Raw genomic sequence first — 20710 nt, 5'->3', positions numbered from 1 at the left:
AACTTTTAAGAACTTTTGAAGCACTACTTTAACAACAAATGCTTTAGGTTTTTAGCTATAGGTTTTTATCCAATCGTTACAATATATCTTTAAATAAGGATCATTATCTCAAATCGAGGTGTACTTGAAAGTAGGAGACTACATATTTTAAACTAATTTTAAACTAATCAGATTTCACTAATTCTTCCTTTGTTTTATTCAAATGTATGTGACTTTATATTTCTTGTATTTGTTACCCTTCTTTTTATTATTAATTAAAATAGATGCTCAATATTGAAAAGGAAGGTTTGCTCAAACTTCCAACCCCAAAACTTGGGTTGTCCAGAGAGAGGACAAAGTAGTTGGATAATCTCCTGCCAAAGTACTTTTGTTATCAGAATCCCCAAATATAACAGCTTTTCTTTTTGTTCAGTAATTTATTAAGCTAATTCAGTGAAGGGGAAAAGAAATGTTTTGGGGTCCTACCAAAGCTGAATACAACAGTATGAAGTTAAGGGGGGAGTTGGAGGAGCTGGCACCCCACTTACCTGGAATGTTTCTCTACATCAATCAAACCAAGTCAATGTATAGAAATAAAAATCAACTATAATTGCATGTGCTTTCATCCTGAATTATCAGAAATTATAATCATCACCGAGCAAATGAGAGATAACTGTCATATTTCTTAGCTCCTTATGATATGGGTGGCTTTTATTAAGTGCTGCCAGATGGAGAGGTGGGACAAAAGAGAGCTGGAGTAAGGAATGAAATATTGTGACCTAACGTAACCATCACAGACCACCTGATTACAACAGCAAGTGGCAATGAACAAAAAAAAAAAAGACAGAAGAGATAACAGAATAATGTAAAAAGAGGAATATGACTTGAAATCCTAGTAGATAATGCACTCTTGACTATACTTACTGCTTCCTAATTTATATATACTAAAATACCTATTATTTGATAATGATTGGTTACTGCTCCAAGCCAAGGCTGTGCTGGGTTGGGTTGACCTAAAGATATGACAAGATGCCAGGCCAGGTCACCATGGACCTATATTATCAAGAATGTTTGGGTAGGATCACCCGGGTGGCTCAGTCATTTGAGCGTCCAACTCTCAGTTTTGGCTCAGGTCATCATCTCACGGTTTCATGGGTTTGAGCCCCACTTTGGGCTTCACACTGTATGGGGTTCTCTGTCTCCTTCTCTCTCTGCCCTTCCCTCACTTGCGCTGTCTCTGTCTCTCCCAAAATAAATACATGAAGTTAAAAAAAAAAAAAAAGAATGGGTAAAAAGGGAGGTGAGGCCCCTATGATGCCACGAGAGGAGATGAAGTAACAGCTTTCTGTGGAGAATCTGAGGGGTGGGGTGGAGGTCCAAATGATAGGGCAGGCTGTGAGGCCAGGAGGTGTGGAGATCAAGGGGGGAGGAGCAGAGGTTCATAATGGATCAGAAAACTGAGTCTGCAAATAGGTGAGTGTGTTTGGGCCTGAACTTCATTTATATGGTGTCTGCTTACATGCCGTCGGGGAAGGCATGACTATTTAAGGCATTTGCAGAATGGACTCATAGACTCTGATTTTTATTAATAGTTTTATATAAGCATGTAAAAAATAAGGTAAGAAAAAGAATAGGATGAAATTGTTTTAGAAACACTATTTGCCCTGCAGCCTCACAAAAGACTTACCGAACGTTCTGGATTTAGCCCTCAAAACAACTTTATTTTTATGGTACTGGTTGGCAGATTTTATATTTCTGAGTTCAAACTCTTTTAAAGAGTATGAATTTACCTTTGTGTAGTTGAACTGAGGTAATTCTGTCAAATAAGCTGATTTACCAGTGTGCAAATTTGGATCCATTTTTATAGCTGTGTTACTTAGCTCAAGCTCCAATAACAAAATACTGTAGACTGGGTGATTTAAACAACAGAAATTCACTTCTCATAGTTCTGGAGGCTAGGAACTAGCCAAGTAGGTTTCATTCTGAGACCTCTTCTGTTGGCATTTGCATAACCACCATCTGTCTGTGTGCCCACATGACCTCTCCTCTGTGCACACTTGGGGAAGGTAAGGGGGAGGGGTGCTCTCTGGTGTCTCTTATAAAGATAATAATCCTGTTGGATCAGAGCCCTCACCTTCATGACTTCATTTAACTTTAATTACTTCCTTAAGTGCCCCTGTCTACAAATACAAGGACGCTGGGGGCTCAGGTTTCAATATATGAATTTTGTGGGGACGCATTCAGCCCATACCAATAGCAAACACCTACAGGAGGTAACAATTGAGAGCTAATACACTATTTACATTTGAGAGAGAGATCTGAGTGCATTTTACACTCTGCACAGAATTTGTTCTTACAGCGTTATTGCAGAACGGCATTGTGGATGATCGCTAAATCAGAAGTTACATTTCTGTTTTTCCCTGTAATTGACTCTGTGACAAAGCTCTTTAACCTGTTTTGGTGTCAGGCTCCAATTTGTGACATGAGATACTTGGATAGAGGATTCCTAAGATCTCTTTCTATTCAAAAATTCCATTAGTTCCGCTTCCAGTATGGCTGAGTAGGCTCCTGGCAGACTAACCATCCTGCAGAATCCAATTATACACCCTGTACAAAATACAAAAAACAACCACCTGTGAAGCCCCTGGAGAGTGAATAAAAACAGGCAGATTCCAGAGATTAGTCAAAACTTGCACAAAGAAACCAACATGAGGTAAGTTTCTTGTTTGTTCCACTTTTAGGGTGAAGCCAAGGACTCAGGGCTGGGATTAGGGTAAGGCAAGCAAGGCAACCTAGGTGCCGCCCTCACTCCCCCATCCCCACCCAGGTCTTGGGTGCTGACTCAGCATTTGTGCAAGCCTAGGAATTAAAGCCTCCTGAAATTTTGCGCCCTGGACACCTCCCTTGCCTCACCTACTCCAAGCCTTAGCAGATCCTACAGGGCAGTAAAATTCTGATAACCTACAGTCTTAATGACCAATGGGACTAGAGGATGAAGTTTGGGGCAACTACTACTGTTGGAAAGTGAAGGGAGAAAGAAAGTGAAGGGAGAAAGCTCAGAGAGGAAACAGCCAGATATAGGGAATTTCAAATTCCATGTATAACCTTGGCCCAAGTCTCTGGCTAAACCCAGACTATACAAGTGCAGGGAAGATTGCAACAGCCCAGCCAAGGGTGAAAAAAAAAAATTGAACTGAGATTTGATCCACTGCCCAAGAGATAGATGGTATAGCTTGAGTCCAACCAGTCCTCTTCAGAGTAATATAACAGAATTTATAGTTTCCACAAATTAACTTTCATAATTTCCAGAATGTACACTAAAATTACCCAGTGCAAAAACAAATAGGAATTTAAATGTTTGGGTTTTTTTGTTTGTTTTTCAAAAGAAAAGACAAAGAACAGAGGTCAAATCCCAGAAGACCCAGATGTTGGTACAAGGACTTTAATGTCTGTTATAACTATGTGCAGGAAAATACACTCACAATCAATGCAAAGACTGGCTTTCTAAGCAAAGAAATATAAATCATTTTTTAAAACTATGGAAATTCAAAAATTAAAAATTATATCTTTTCACGGGGCACCTGGGTGGCTCACTTGGTTAAGTGTCCGACCTTGGCTCAGGTCATGATCTCATGGTTCCTGAGTTCGAGCCCCGCATCAGGCTCTGTGCTGACAGCTCAGAGCCTGGAGCCTGCTTCGGATTCTGTGCCTCCCTCTCTCTCTTTGCCCCTCCCCCACTCATTCTCTCTCTCTCTCTCTCTCTCTCTCTCTCTCTCTCTCTCTCTCTCTCTCCCCCCCCTCTCAAAAATAAATAAACATTAAAAAATTTTTTTAAAAACTGAAACAGTCGGGTTACCTGGATGGCTCAGTCAGTTAAGTGGCCAACTTCGGCTCAGGTCATGATCTCACAGTTCGTGGGTTTAAGCCCTACATCAGGCTCTGTGCTGACAGCTCAGAGCCTAGAGCCTGCTTCAGATTCTGTGTCTCCCTCTCTCTCTGCCCCTTCCCCACTCATGCTTGAACTCTCTCAAAAATGAGTAAATGTTAAAAAAATTTATTTTTGTTAACTGAAACAGAATTAGCCTCTGGGAGTATGGTGGTAGGGATTCACTGGAAAGGGTCCTTTCTGGGGTGATGGTAATGTTCTATATCTTGAAAGGGTTTGAGGTTACACAGCTGTTGGCATTAGTCAAAATTCAGTAAATGTGCACTTAAGATTTGTGCATTCCATTGTATGTAAGCTTTCCATCAAATGAAAAAATTCTTGATAGACTTCCCAAATGAAAAATTCCTAAATCAGAGACCTGCCTATAGCTGGACAAAGAGACTCTGGTACATGACTATGGTCTTTAAAATTCATTCAAAAGTGGTTACTGAGTGACTGTATTCCATATTAATGAGCATTCCAGGTAGAAAGAACAGTTATCTGGAAAAGCATAGAGGGAAAGATGGACATAATGTTCCAAGAAATAGCTCTGAGCCTAGACAGTAGATCGGATTGATAGGACGTGAAGATGGAAACAAAGATTGGAGCCATATTTTTAAAGTGTCTTTTTTTAATGGGGTTGTTCATGCTACTGCTTTGAGATTCCCTCTGCTCCTTTAAACTAAGAGGTGTAATTTATATACAATAAAATGTAAGTGTACAAGTCATTGTGTTCTGACAATGTATATAGTTACATAACACCCCCGTGACTCCAGGACTTTCTCATGTGCTCCTGTGTAATCAGTCTCCTCCATTACTTCCCAGGAAGCCCCTCATCTGCTTTTTGTCACTATAATTTTACCTTTTATAAAATTTCATATTAGACTATAAGCATGTAGCATCTTCTACTTAGTATAGTGCTTTTGAGATTAATCCATGGTGTTGTTTGTGTCAGTTATCAATATTGCTGAGTGATATTCCATGGGACTGATAATCTACAACTTACTTATCTCATCACTTAATTGATGGACATCTGAATTGGGGCTACTATGAAAACTCATATGAACATTCAAGTATGTGTCCTTTCATGGATATGTGTTTTGAAAGGGTCTTGAATGCTATACTATGGGTTGGAAAAAAAAAATTTTTAATGGTAATTATGCTGTGAGAACTTACCTTCTTTGCAGAGGAGAAAGGCAAAGTTCAAACCACTTTTATTTGAGTTTGTAACTCAGCTTCATAAGTTCATTCATAATGAGTTTATCTGACTGCAAGGAAGTTATTATTTGAAAATTCCCCTGCTCTACAAAGGTGTTTTTACTGCTTTTCTTTAAATCTGTTTTTTAAAAAATATGTTTAATAAAAAGTCAAATCTTGGAGGCAAATATATAAAAGTTTTGTTTTTACAATTTATTCAAATTTTACCTGAGATCCTTAACAGATTTCCAGGTAAACTTCTTTTTTTAAATTTAAAGACGAGGATGTTAACAGCAAAATGCTACATACTTAGGAATTAGTGATGCTTAGAGGTACATTATTTATCCTCAGGGTGGGAAACATCAATGGCCTTGATTTAATTTCATCTGATCTATGACAGTGTTTGCAAAATTGCCTATCTGATGGTCCTCCACTACCCCATTGTCAAAACCTACAAATAACAGTTGTGCAAATATTTGTGATAAAGTTCCCCTGATGAGTACAAAGACCTTAGAACAACAGTAGAATTTCAAATATGTGCGGGATTCACTGAACCATCAGCCTTCGTTGGAGGCAAATTTCTATAGTGAGTCAACAAGTACTTCTTAAGTGCCCAGTGCATGTGTGTGTGAGGCACTGCTCTGAATCTGGTCGCCATTCTCCCAAGCCTTGGATAGTAAGCACTCAGTAAATGTGAGTAGAAAAAATGTTGAGCTTAAGTTTCTGACAGATCCAGGGTCTAGGCATTTAAGGAGCCAGCAACACTGCTGAGACTGTTGGGAGGTTACCATGCTGGACAAGTGGTGAGGGAGATTTTGACTGGCCGGACCAGCTTGGGTGAGATTCCAAATCAAGTTGAGAGATGGGATCTGGAGATTCGAGACCACCATGTCCAAACCCATTTACCTGCCAAACTTAACTGTGCTTAAATGTAACCTGTCCTAATCCCTTTTATCTATCTCTTACACTTTTCAAAAATATGGTCTATAATTACATACACTTATAAAGGTTTCATAGCCAATTTTGTTAGGAGCAGTAAGCATTTTTTTTGTTTTTCATCTCTTCATCATCTTTTCCTACCCTCTGGTCTCTCTCTTGCCTACTTCTCTTTTACTGCCCCTTTCTTTTCTTCTAATTCTTGCTTTCCCTGACTACAGAATAAAAGACAAAGCTATTTTTTTTAGTTTTCTAAACTTATTGGGAAGAAAAGTTTATAATCCCATGACTAATTTAAATTATAGATTATTGATATTTTATACATCTCCTTTGAAAATGAAACTGAAATTAATTGTGAAGTTTTTTTAAATTTATTGCCTTTGATATGTTTTTATCAGTGACATTTCCCTTCCTGGGGACAAAAGAGTGTCACACCTCTGATTTAGACATTATATGAAATAAATAATATGAGCGTTGTGATAGACAGAATTCTAAGATATTCCCCCAAATTCCTGGCCACTGGTATATACACACTTTCTACCAGTTATTCAACCAAATACTAATCTAGGTGCTGCCGTGAAGAGATTTTGCATATATAATTAGTTGACCTTAAAACAGATTATTCAGGGAGACCTAATCACACAAGCCCTTTAAATCTGAGTCTAGAGGGGCGCCTGGGTGGCTCAGTCGGTTGAACATCCGACTTCAGCTTGGGTCATGATTTCGCGGTCTGTGAGTTCGAGCCCCGAGTCGGGCTCTGTGCTGACAGCTCAGAACCTGGAGCCTGCTTCGGATTCTGTGTCTCCCTCTCTCTCTGCCCCTCCCCCACTCATTCTCTCTCTCTCTCTCTCTCTCTCTCTCTCTCTCTCTCTCTGTCAAAAATAAACATTAAAAAAAACTTTTCTTTAATAAAAAAATCTGAGTCTAGAAATCAAATAGAAGTCAGATTGAAAGCATGAAAAAGATGCTGCTTGCTGTTGCTAGCTTGAAGATGGAGGGAGTCACATGGCAAGGAATGCCATCTACATCTGAGCTCTCTGAGAATGATCCCCAAGTGACATCCCACAAGAAAATGGGGACCTGAGTCCTACAGCTGCAAGGAACTGAATTTTGCCAACAACAAAAATGAATTTGGAAGCAAATTTTCCCCCAGAATCTCACGATGAAAACAATATCAGCTAACACCCTGATTTCAGGTTTTTGTTTTTTTTTATGTTTATTCATTTTTGAGAGAGAGAGACAGAGACAGAGTACACGCAGGGGAGAGGCAGAGGGAAAGGAAGACACAAAATCTGAAGCAGGCTCCAGGCTCTGAGCTGTCAGCATAGAGCCCAAGGCAGGGCTCAAACCCACGAACCGTGAGATCATGACCTGAGCCAAAGTCGGACACTTAACTGAGCCACCCAGGCATCCCACCCAGATTTCAGTTTTAATGCCCTGAGCAGAGAACCCAGTCATGCCGTGCCAGACTTCCAACCTGAAGGACTGTCAGCTAATAACTGGATGTTGCCTTAGGCTGCTAAGTTTATAAGAAAACTTAAACAACCATGAACAGTAAGTATGTTTTCTCAAAAGCTCACTTCCAAAATACATAATTTCTAGAATTCCAGTATTCTCATATGGGATACTTTTATACATATGTTGTGGTAGTAAGATGCTGAAGACATTCCATTGTACTCATTAAATCACTTTAAGAAGTATACTTATTTCTTTGTCAGTTTGCATCTAGCATTTTGACGTAAACTGCTGTTCCTGTTTTCTTAGATCAAGTCTGTTTGCCTTTTACTCTCAGGCAACCTGTAAGTTGCAGGCAAATAGTGGTATCTATTTTGGACGACCCAACATTCTGCTGTTATTCTTAACTAGTGACTATCAAGCTTACTTGACAGCAACTTTACCCCTCTATTCACGAAACCAGTTTTCCTGAATGGAGTAGAAAAAAGAAGGTGCAGTTCATTTTTTTCCCCTTCTAGTAGGTCCCTTAATTCATGTTCAGCAGCCACTAACCTCTTAATATGTTGACTACTCTAATAACAGCCTTGCTTTAAAGAAATCCTGTTTACCTTCATACACTAAAAGGAATTAGGAAACTCCCCTCCCCAGACCCCACATCATCTGTTTAGACTGATAATGCAGAGAAAGACCTCACAGTATAGTGAGGATAGTCTCAGCAAGTTTTACGCTAAGTTATATTGGTGCCTGTAATGAAGTCCATTGTATGTCATTGATTTTAAGCAATACAAACCTAAATCAGACCATTCCCCCCAATATTGTATAAATGCCCAGAGATATTTGCCAGTAGAATCCTGTGTTCTAATCTTGAGTCTCAGTCATGAGATGAGAGATAGCAGTGTAAGAACGAACTTTTAAGCTGGCTTCTTAAAATATCTGGACCCCATGGTTTTAACTGGAGGTAAAAGACTTCCAAATGTAAAAATATACTGAGTTTTGTATCTGTTGAGAAGAGATATGTGGAGAATGAATGTTGTCTTTTTCCATCCTATTAAATGGATGTTAGGGTAGTATTTATTTGCCCAGAAATGGAGACAACAAGATAAAGAGGACTGGGAACCACTAACTAACCTCTGGGAATACTTTTACCATGATGATATTACGGCCTTTTAACTTGCTTAGTGAGTGACTTCTATCTAGAAATAGCTTATGTCTAATAATGTTAGCATTTCTTTTTTTTTAATTTTTTAAAATTTTATTTAAATCCAAACTAGTGAGGGGCACCTGGGTGGCTCAGTTGGTTGAGAGTCTGACTTCTGCTCAGGTCCGTGAGTTTGAGCCCCGCGTCGGGCTGTGTGCTGACAGCTCAGAGCCTGGAGCCTGTTTCAGATTCTGTGTCTCCCTCTCTCTCTGACCCTCCCCTGTTCATGCTCTGTCTCTCTCTGTCTCAAAAATAAATACAAATGTTAAAAAAAAATTAAATCCAAACTAGTGAACATATAGTATAGTATTGGTTTTAGGAGTAGAGCCCAGTGATTCATTACTTACTTACAACACCCAGTGCTCATCCCAACAAGTGCCCTCCTCAATGCCCATCTCCCACCAACACCCCTCCAGCAACCCTGAGTTTGTTCTCTGTATTTAAGAGTCTCTTATAGTTTGTCTCCCTCTTTGTTTTTATCTTATTTTTCCTTCCCTTCCCCTATGTTCCATCTGTTCTGTTTTTTATTTTTTTTATTTTTTTTTTTTATTTTTTTTTTTCAACGTTTTTTTTTTTTATTTATTTTTGGGACAGAGAGAGACAGAGCATGAACGGGGGAGGGGCAGAGAGAGAGGGAGACACAGAATCGGAAACAGGCTCCAGGCTCCGAGCCATCAGCCCAGAGCCCGACGCGGGGCTCGAACTCACGGACCGCGAGATCGTGACCTGGCTGAAGTCGGACGCTTAACCGACTGCGCCACCCAGGCGCCCCTGTTCTGTTTTTTAAATTCCACACATGAGTAAAATCATATAATATTTATCTTTCTCTGACTTATTTTGCTTAGCATAATATACTCTAGTTCCATCCACATTGTTGCAAATGGCAAGATTTCATTCTTTTTGATCACAGAGTAATATTCTAGTTTGTGTGTGTGTGTGTGTGTGTGTGTGTGTGTGTGTGTGTGTTCGCGCGTGTGTGTGTATACATATGTTGTATGTATATATACAGATACCACATTTTCTTTATCCATTCATCAGTTGATAGACATTTGGGCTCTTTCCATAATTTGGCTATTGTTGATGGTGCTGCTACAAACATTGGGGTGCATGTGCCCCTTCAAATCAGCATTTTTGTATCCTTTGGATAAATACCTAATCGTGCAATTGCTGGGTCATAGGGTAGCTCTATTTTTAACTTTTTTAAGGAACCTCCATACCGTTCTCCAGAGTGGCTGTACCAGTTTGCATTCCCATAATTATGTTAGCATTTCAACTTCTGAATTTGAGACATGCAAATATAGAAAGCTATAAAATCTTTCTACCTTAGACATGTCATTTGCTTTTATTTTTATTTTTATTCTTTGCTTGTTTAAATGACATATGTAACCGTGTGGTAAAAACTCAAGCCATGGGTCCAAAATTATGTCTGTTTACAGTGTTTATGCAACTCTAATTTCAGTGAGTGTTTAAAGCGCATAGTTCAAGAAATTAATATAGTTTTTTAAAAAAATTGTTTCCTTAGAAATTACTTTTAAATTTAAAATATTGCATTATTTGGTTATTTTTAGATTACAATCATCTCTCAGTATAACAGATTCCTTTTTCATAGTAAAATTAGCTAGTAATTCTTTTAAAATCGGCACTGTGATTCAGACCTACAAATTAACTTGTACAATCGTAAATCTAACATAAAATGTCTCTAAAATAGACTGCTTTGTGTTCAAGCCTAAAAATTATTTCAGTTCCTTTCAAAAGAGCATTTCTATGGGTAATAATGCAGAAATTGAGATATGGGAGTTTTGTTTTCTCTTTTTGTTATTGTTGTTCTTCAAAAAGTTAGGCAAAGATATTATTTGACCATTTTGAAATATTGATCATTGGCAAGGGCAATGAACCCAGGCATTAGGGAAATGGAAGCTGTGCAGCAATGGTGAAAAGCACAGGCTGTAGCACCAGATTGCTTGGGTTCAAATTGTGACTACACCATTTATTAGCAGCGTGACAATGGGCGCGCTACTTAAACCTCTGTACCCCTCAGCTTCCTCTTGTAAAATAAGGTTAATAAAGCACCTATCGCACAGGGTTGTGATGAGGATACAGTGAATTAAGTTTCTGAGATATTAGGAAGAATGTCAGGCACATAGAAAACTCTTTGTAAACATTTGATTAATACATAGTTTACTGTTAGGGCAGTGATTCTCCACATCATTAGACTAAGCTGATAGCAGTTTCACGTAATCACCTAATGGACAAAATGGTATTTCTATCCTTTGATTTTTGGAACTTTCTGTCTTTTAGGACTAAGGGGTTAAGAGATGGGTTCCACAGTGGTTATATTGGAGCTGGCTAGTACTGGCTTGCAAGAATTTTGTGTGCTGACTATCAAACAGTCATTATTAAAAATAAAACTGTTTAAACTGTAAAGTAAGTTACATTAAAAGAAAAGGTAATAAATACTCGAAACTCACCGCTTTCTAGTTATTTTCCTACTGTGTACTATCGTCTTTGTTCTTGAGGTTATTTGTGTATGTTATGTCTGGGAACACAACACAGCCCTGTAGGCAGTGACATTACATTAGTAGCTTGAAATCCATTGTAGGAGTATTTTATAGTAGAGAAATCAGCAACTGCTATAAATGAGGGCTCCCCCACCCCCCAAGAGCTGGGTGTTAAACATTTACCATCACACCACTCAATGCATGTTATCATGAGTGAAATAGAGATGATATAATTTCCTGTATTAAGAAGAGGATTGTAGAAACTATACCTACACCTTAATGGAGGTTTCCCCTGTAGTTAATTTAAACACTTATTTTTTATATTAAGCATCTGTTACTCTATATCTCCGGATCCATAAGCTCTGAAGAAGGGGCTTTTATTTTCATTACTATGCCTAATAATGGTCTTCTTTTTGTATATCATTGTACAGTTATATTATCTAATAGGAGTCTCATGATAACCCCTAGGCAAGACAACTACTATTATCACTACTATATACTGCAGATGAGAAAGTTGAGACTCCCCATGATTATTATTTTTCCATGGTTATTCAACTTGTCATTGAAGAACATTACATACAGATTCGAATTTTCTGACTACAAGTGAAAATTCCACTATGTGATGAATGTCGTATTCTTTAGGGAAACCTAATTATGAGTTGGAGATCTCTCTTTCTCCTTCTGTTTTCCCTTCCCTTCCCCATACTCCCCCCCACCCCCGTCTCTTCCTCTCAATATATGAGATCCTAGAAGTAAATTGTATCTGAGCTTTTATAACAATTACATAGCAAGTGTTTTTCAAGTAAATGTGGCTCTGTTTGAGCTCTGTCTGAGATTGATGGTATTGTCTTTATTTTATTCTCAGATGCTCATTCTCCAGTTTTCTCCCCACCCAACTGCCAGTGTCTATGTGTGGTGGCCACCACCTTTACTTTTCAGTTCTTTTGTCCACTGCCCTTTTTTCCCATTTTACTGCAGTCCTCCACTTTCCCCAAGAACCTTGGCATCAGCAGATAGTGGTTCAAACTCCCTGTTCTCCCACTCAAACCTCCCACCTTTCCAGCTCATTATGTGCTCTGTTGTCCTCAATGAGACCTCCTGTCTGTCTTCTCTATCCTTCAGCCTCCACAGTAGTTTTCACTTGTCTTCTCATTCAGTTTATAGTCCGGGACCCATATTCCAATCATTCTTACAAATCCCTTCAATTCACATGGCCGTCTGTCCTTCTGTCCCACTATTTCACAAGACTCTGGGCCTCCACAAGCTCACTCACCCACCTTCTGCATAATATACATAAGTAATGAGCATTGCCACAGGTTATACAACCTTAATTCACTAGATTCCATTAGATCTTTTAGTGTATAATCATAATTATTTTAAAGTCCAATATTTTATTTATCCCTGGATCTGGTGCTGTTGGTAGTTTTATCTTTTGTCAATGGATCTATATTTTTTCTCTTGCTTTTTCCTAAGTGTCTCACAATTTTGATTCAGTGTCAGACATTGAATGTACAAAACCATAAACACTGGGATGAATATTATTTAAGCCCAGAAGTGAGCCTGTCTCATCTCTGTCAGGCCATTAGTGTGGTGGGGGCCGGGGCTTGGGGAATTCGGTCTCATTAGTAGGCAAGCTGGGTTTGCATTTTGTTTCTGGAGTTAAACTGAGTTTAGAGTTCTCCAGTGGTTGTCTGCCACTCTCTTGTGCTTATGTAAAGTACAGGATGTGGGAGGGTTTTTCTCAGTGTTCCTGCTCCATCCTCAGCTGACAGGAAGTAGGCTCTATGTGCATCACAGTGGATGTTTAATGGCTGCTCCCTTGTCCTCCCCCATAAGTAGATGGCTGTTGCTTTTTGCTCAGTGCAAGGTTAGAGGTGAATGTGGGGGAGTGAGGGTGAGGGAGAGGCTCTTGGTTTTCCTACTCCAGTCTCTGGCTTAGCAGGAACTGTGCCCAAGTAGGGACTTCGTCAGCCTTCCTGTCCCTCCCCAGCAGTAAACAACACTACCTCCTACTCAGTGCTCAAGTAGGCTTCCTGCCCCTCTCCTTGTGGAAGTCAGACTCCACTTTGTATCAGTGTAGGATTCTGGATTTGAAAGGTTTCCTGCCCTCACCCCTCCAGTGACTTAGTGTTACTGCAGGATGAAGACATCAGGTTTTCTATAGCATCCTGCCCCAGGCCCCCACCAGGACAAACCAAGTTTTCCTGGAATCTGGGCAGGGACTGGGGTCTGACAACTTCTTACCCCTCCCTCAAGAACAGATGACTTTTGCTTCGTGTCATTCAGTGTCCTATCCAAGGTGGGGAGTATCTCTTGCCTTTTCCCCAGCAGCAGCCAACTATTCCCTCATATCAGAGAGGGTCCAGGGCTCCACAGGTTTTATGCTTGTCCCCTATAGCAGCTGATGACTGTCTTATATTCATGCGAGGAGCAGAACATGGATGGAACACCTGCTCCACCCTCAAAACTTTGTAGGTCCTACATGAGCCTGCACCACTCAGGGGCTCTCTCAGGTCTCCTGTCCACCCCCAGTCTTTCTCGTGAGCAAGGAACTGTTTAGGGAGAGCAGATTCTCCTTGTGTAGGGGGCTCCCAGGAATACTACAAACTATCATGCTAGCCCATAATCAGGCCTCACAAATTTGTTATAATTTTAGATGTTTTCCTCTTGCCCACTCTGATGGCAACATTTCTTGCTGTGCTGTGCCAAGAGGGAAAAGTTCATGTGTCCCATCTTTTCTCAGAGGGGCTCATACCCCTTTGGAATTCAGTTCACTTCAGGGTCAGCTCAGGTGAGGAATTCAGGCTCTAAGGGACTCAGAAAAAATTATTATATTTTTTAGTTTGTGCAGCTTTTCCCCACATATGGTGGGAGCAACATTCTTTGCAGTTTTCCTCATCTTAATGAGAAGCAGATCTCCTGCTTCTTTTTTAAGAAACATTCAAACAATTTTAACATGCCCTGCAAAACCCGGCACAGTCCTATTTGCTTATCTGTCCAGCCAAATCTTGTCTCACTCTCCCCTCCTTCATTCACTACACTCCAGCAACAAGGATCTCTCAGTTCCTCAGAGGTGCCAGGTTTTTCCCATTCCCCAGAGCCTTTGCACATGCTGTTTGCTCAGCCTAGAGTGTTCTTCTCCATGTCCATACCTCCTGAACTCCAGCTCCTCCAGAGATCCTTCCTTTATCCCACACCCCCTACCCAAATTGGTACATAAATTACGTCCTCATTCTTTTTCACAGCTGGACAATATCCCATTATCTGGCTATATGGTCTTTAGTCAGTCCCCATTGGTGGTTAGATTATTTCCAGTCCTTTTTTCTTTTTTAAACAATTAATAATCTTGTACATAAAACATATCTGTAGGCTAAATTCCTGGAAGAATTGCTAGATTAAATGGTACATGGAGATTCAGGATAGTGCTTAAGAGTCTGGGCTCTACCACCTGCCAGCTGTGTCACTTGGGCAAATGATTTCACCTTTCTGTGCCTTAGTTTCCTCATTTGCAAAATGGGTATGATAGCAGCCCCTCTCTTAAAATTGCAGTGAGGCTAAGAGAGTTGGTACATGTGAAGTGCTTGTAGCAATGTCTAGCACATAACCACTCAATAAATGTCCACTGTTATTATTTTAGCATTTATGATTTTGTATAGATATTGACAGGTTTCCATAAATACGTTATCAATTTATACTACCATCAGTACGCGAATGACTGTCTCTTCACATTCCCAACACGGTGTCTTGTTTAAACAACTTTTTAAATATGTTTGCTAACATGATGTACATGGCATCTCATAAAAGTTTAATTTATGTTTGTCTCATTAAGAGTGAAGTTAAGCATATTTTCATGTGTTTAAGTGCATTTGTGTTTCCTGTGTCCTGAATGTTTCACATGTTCCACAGACTTCTATTTGTCATTGGCCTTGTTCCTAGTGATTTGTAGTTCTTTGTGTGTTAGTAACTGTAAGTTACTTTTCCACAGTGTTCAACACTTTTCTCCCGTTGTACTTCTTTCCGTTTTGAATGAGGTCTTCATTGTGCTTATTTCTTAAAGCTCTGTAAGCTCAAGGTCAATGTTTATTTGTTCATCATCACATACTGAACACAACGTAAAATACTGAACATATAATAAATGATTGATAAATATTTGATGAATGGGCCCAATGTAACGAAGAGAATTTCATTACCTAAATAGACTGGAAAATTGGAAGGAAACTAGTTTGTATGAAAACACCATGAGTTTAGTTTTAGATATGTTGAGTCTTAGGCAACAGCTAAATATGTACAATACTCTTACTTTGGCAAGATACTCATGAAGATTTTGGAGTCATCCCCACGAAGTGGTTGATTGGGAACAGATGATCTCTGATGGAAAGAATGTTATGTAAGGGTGCATAGATGAATACTTCCAATCAGAAATAATTTCAAGTTATTATGGTTGTCATAAAAGTTTTAAGACAGATATGAAATGAAAAATAGAAACATTATATATTTACAAGTATAAAGCAAATGGGGAAATGGAGAAAAAAATTTAATGCCTTGGAATAATAATTATTATTAAAAAGTATTTAGATCATGTTGTGATTTTGCCCAAATCACTTATTATGAAGAAATGAAATCTTTTACTAATGGAAAACTGAGGCCATCATAAGTATACAAGCTTCTGGAAAGCAAAAGTGCTCTTTTTATATAAAGTAAGCTATTTGGTTTATCAATATTGTGCTTTTCAGTTTATAATTAGACAGCAATTGTGTTTTCTGCTACTGAATGATCACTGAGAGATTGCTACTATCCATTTAAGTCTCCAGTTCTGTTTTTCAGATTATAGGAGCTGCATGAAAAAGAAGAAACCATTCACTCTTCTAAAAAGAAATGCTTATTTTTTTCAGAACAGAGAATTTATCCTAAAATAAACTATACATATTATTTAACCCATAAGAATATCTTTATGGCTGTAGTCATTCAATAACCGTATTGACTAAAATGAATATGGACTAGTACTTTTAATGAGTCTGTTATGAGGTTATATTCCTTGTTTAATAATTGGAAGAAAACAATCAGGGCAGGAATCCTATTCTGATAGGGAATGTGTGGTACTCCAATGTCAATCTCGATTTTTAAATGATGCTATGGGTTAAAAGATACTAAAGTGTACATTTTGTCTCCTTTTCATAAAAGAAAAAATCTGTGCCTTAAAATCTACAGGTACAGATATGAGCGTTGGACAAACAAATCATTTGGACAAAAACCTTAGTCATATTAGAATGACTTTCTACTTAACTTTTTAGCTGCCTTTGCCTTACTGACCAGATATCCTTGTATTTCTGAGCATTTTATTGAAGCTCTTATGTACAGTCATGACATTCTTCCCTGCAGGTCAGGTGGTTGTTAGTGATCAGTAAAGTGATCTGTAGCAAAAATGCAGGAAGTGTGAAAAAAGAAAATAAATCTACTTGAACCCGTGCAGCCGCAGTTGTTACGGCCTGTCTGGCTGGGCACATGCTACTGGCAGAGACGGACACAGTGTCACTTCAGGGACTTGTAAGAAGCTAGTCATTTGCTTATGCTGAGTTCCCAGAAATGCTTATTTTCTACTTAAAATAGGAATATTTATTCACTAAGAGAGAAAAGAAACTCCTAGGTGGCCTGAGTTAATCTACAAAGGAAACAGTTGCAGAATTTTTTAGCCAAGGTCTCATTTTATATAACTTGTGTTAATGGCCTGGAAATAGATGTAATTTAATAAAGCTTGTTTTGTTTTCCTTAGTTATAAAAACAACATCCCCAGAACTATTCTCAAAGAATATTCTTTGGGCGCTTGGGTAGCTCAGTCAGTTGGGTGTCTGACTCTTGGTTTCCGCTTAGGTCATGATCTCACGGTTCATGGGAATCAAGCCCCATGTCAGGTTCTGTGCTGACAGCTCAGAGCCTGCTTGGGATTCTCTCTCTCCCTCTCTCCCTCTCTCCCTGCTCCTCCCCTGCTCGTGCGCATGTGTTTTTTCTCTCTCTTTCTCTCTGTCAAAATAAATAAATAGAATATTATTGAAGAAATAGAGTAAGGTGGGGGCACCTGGGTGGCTCAATCGATCAAGTGTCAAACTTCAGCTCAGGTCATAATCTCACAGTTTGTGAGTTTGAGCCCCACGTCAGGCTCTGTGCTGACAGCTCAGAGCCTAGAGCCTGCTTCAGATTCTATGTCTCCCTCTCTCTCTCTGCCCCTTCCCTGCTCACACTGTCTCTCTCTCTCTCTCTCTCAAAAATAAAATAAAAACATTTTAAAAATTATTTTAAAAAAAGAAATAGAATAAGGTTTTATTTCATTTAAATAATTATTTGTTGTGCCTTTTTCTTCTCCTTATGATGAGACTTGGGGGCGGGGGGTGTGAAACCTAATGGTTTGTTGTGATAGCTCAGTTACTTTCCAAAGAAGTAGGCTCCCTAAGCCATGGAGTCTGTTCTTTAGTGCATTTGTGCATATTATACCCAGCAGTGGATCCATGACAAGCCAGGATCAAAGGACTGACCCAAAAGGTCAGTTAAAATCCTGAGCGGTATGCAGGGATGGATGCAGCAGAGGGATAAAACCATGTTGTTCTAGAGGGGTACCAGCCATAGCTGGAATATAAGAGAATGTGGCTACCTCAACATGGGCCTGTTGTCTTGATATGATGAGGACACAAATGTGCTCGTTTATAGAAATACGGCCATATAATTTCTCGCTTACTTCAATCTGCATTTCTTTATAGCTCACTAACTCAATCCCATTACAGAAATGAAAGCTACGTTTAGCAAATTGTTTGGCCGTTTATGTTTAATGCACAAAATCTTAATTAACAAAATAAAATGCTGCAATCCATTGTAAATCACTTTGCTAAACTTTCAGCCTTCACGAGGAATTTGGTCTTGTCCAGAAGCTGCTTTCAAGCCCCTGCTGATCTGGCACTCATGCACCAATTCCCTGTGGAGCTGAAAGAATGTAAAGGGAGCCAATTAAGGAAACTTTGAGCCAAAATAGACAAGCAGGGGCCATCTTGTCCATCCTTCTGCCTTCAGGCAAAAACCATCCCCTGCACCAAAAATTTGTGCTTGAATCCTGCTGACAAAAATGCTCACCCCGTGTAAATGACAAGTCATAATCCAGTTAATGCAACTAAAGCAGATTGTTAACTGTTCGAGACTTATTTATTGTGTTCTAAAGATGCTGAGTAGGAAAGCTCATCTGAATTGTTTTAATTCCTCCCTTCTAGAAAATTATTTTGTATGAGAAATGTACTCAAATAATTGTAAAGATGTGGGAAGTTTGCATCCAGGAAATAAAGTTATCTTTATCATCTTATTAAATGTATTTTTGGTTTCCTTTCACTGTAGGTCTACCTTATGGGTGGGAGGAAGCTTACACAGCAGATGGAATCAAGTACTTCATCAAGTAAGTACAAGCATCTCAACCAAGTAAGCAATTTTCTTCACATCTGGAGAGAACCTGGAAGTTGCAGAATAATCAGCAAAACCAAGAAACCCTCTTGGAGGTTACAAAAATTAGTAACAAGAAATGAAGCCTCACCATTTTCATTTCATGTGATTTAAATGCTAATATCAGATATCGTTTTGGGGGGGGGGAAACCCTAGTAATTATTTCAAGGGAAACAGCAAAAAGTTGGAACAGGATCATAATTTGAACTTAAATGTTGGCTGCCCGAATTCACTTCTGGCTAAAAGTATTAATACTCATGAAAAGTTAATATCTAAAGAAAAAAATCAACTTTGTATGTCTTAAAACTCAATAGTGTTAATAATAATCAGCTGTTTTAATATTTTACAATGTACACAGTTCATTCATTCTGCAAATATATTTTGAGCATTTGCTCTATGCCACGCAATGTTCCATGCCTTGGAGATACAGGAGCAAAATATACTGGCTGGTTCTCTGATGTCATGGAATTTACACAACAGTAGGGAAAGACAAAAAGTAAATAACTAAAGAGATAAATGAGGCATAATATGAACAAACTCTATTTCAGCGGATTCTCAGAATATCTTTTGAAGTATGTGGCCTTATTTTGTGTTTTATGGATGGACAGCATAAGAGCTTAGAGCAGTTGCCCAAAAATCCATAGCTACTAAATTACCAAACCAGAATGGAATCCAAGTCTTTTCACTGCAGGATTGTCAGCAATAGAGACCTGCCTTTGAAAGCCTCAAGAGTAATACCTGTCCTAGCTGGACTGGTTAGCTTTACCCTGGAAACGCAGTCTGATCTACTTCCATTGTGTCCTGGTTAGCTCCCGTCGTGTCACAAGTGCTGTTACGAGATCACAAAGGGGAATCCCAAAGACTCCTGACACCTGAAAGACTCCCTTGATTGTCCTTTTTAGTAATGTGTTCTTGTTATGCATTTGGAGAGGAAAGGGGAGGTATGTCCTTGATGTCCTTTCAAGTGTGCAAGTATTTTCCAAAGCAGTATTCAAATTTTGATTCTCAAGCTCTGTGACTTTACACAGGTTCCTATGTCACTCTTCACCTAAGTTTTCTCATCATAAAATAAGGGAAGTATTGCCTACTTCATAGAGTTGTTAAATGTGATGCTCCTAGCATAGAACTTTGAACACAGTAGATGCTGAGTAGTCGTTAATTAATTTACAGTATGGAGAAACCCATAATTGTTGGTGGGGAAAAACATAAAAAGTCATATGACCATTGAAAACATTGAGAACTCAAAAGCTCCATACTTAAAAAGAATTGAGAAAAAAACTAGGAATAAACTTGGCAAAGCATTTTTGTGATGTATATTTTTTCTTGTGGTCCCTAGCAAAAAGTAATTAATAAAGCAAAGGCACAGTTTATAATGTGTGGAGAAAGGGACATTTGGAATAGAGGACCCAGGATTCCCATGCAAAGGTTACATTTAGTACCATACTGCTCACTGCCAGAATCCTATCTCTTCTAGAAGGAAAGTTGCCCCCTGCTATGCTAAGTTAACTGTGTTCAGTTCCTGGAAGATTTGAATCATAATACTGTAGAGGTGGTGGCAGGAAAATGAAAACCACATTCACGTTTGCACTGGGTTTCTTTCTCATACTTACTTTGTAATGATTAAGGGAAAAGATGGACGGGAGAGGAAAATGAGCATTTACAGAGCACGGCCTGATGATGCTCAGTAGTCAGGCATATATTAGGTGGATTTTTGTATGCATTGCATCATTTAATTCTCCCAATGGTGTGTAGAGTGGACCCCACTTGGCTCTTATTAGGATGCTATTATGGTGGTGGTGAGTTGCATCCTGTCTCCTCAGCCATGCCTGTCTCCTAGAAAGTCCCCAAAAAGAAATGCCAGATCAAAGGAAGGCAAACTAGCATTCATTATTAACTGGGGTTCTGGTTCAAAGGCCTTTGAAAAAATATCTAAATGAGTCTGGACCCTGTGAGCACTCCTTAGCCTCAGCCAGCTGTCAGTATATCCTCACCCAAAGCTGAGTGTCAGAGCCTAACTGGTGCCATATGAGGAAAGGATACTAAGGACAC

At 39.1% G+C, this 20710-nt stretch overlaps 1 protein-coding gene across 6 annotated transcripts in view; it reads left to right on the top strand.

Annotated features, from left to right (window-relative positions):
* The window catches only part of STXBP4 (syntaxin binding protein 4), a 168684-nt gene that overhangs the window by 127577 nt on the left and 20397 nt on the right, over positions 1 to 20710 (top strand). For all 6 annotated transcript variants that reach the window (XM_042915451.1, XM_042915450.1, XM_042915452.1 and 3 more), the window contains one exon: positions 18560 to 18617. In XM_042915451.1, coding sequence (XP_042771385.1) covers positions 18560 to 18617 — 58 coding nt within the window. The remainder of the gene's footprint in view (positions 1 to 18559; positions 18618 to 20710) is intronic.

This window comes from Panthera leo, chromosome E1, assembly GCF_018350215.1.
Source record: "Panthera leo isolate Ple1 chromosome E1, P.leo_Ple1_pat1.1, whole genome shotgun sequence".
NCBI lineage: Eukaryota > Metazoa > Chordata > Mammalia > Carnivora > Felidae > Panthera > Panthera leo.
The sequence above is the reverse complement of the archived record's forward strand: the minus strand, read 5'-3'. Positions and strand labels throughout refer to the sequence as shown.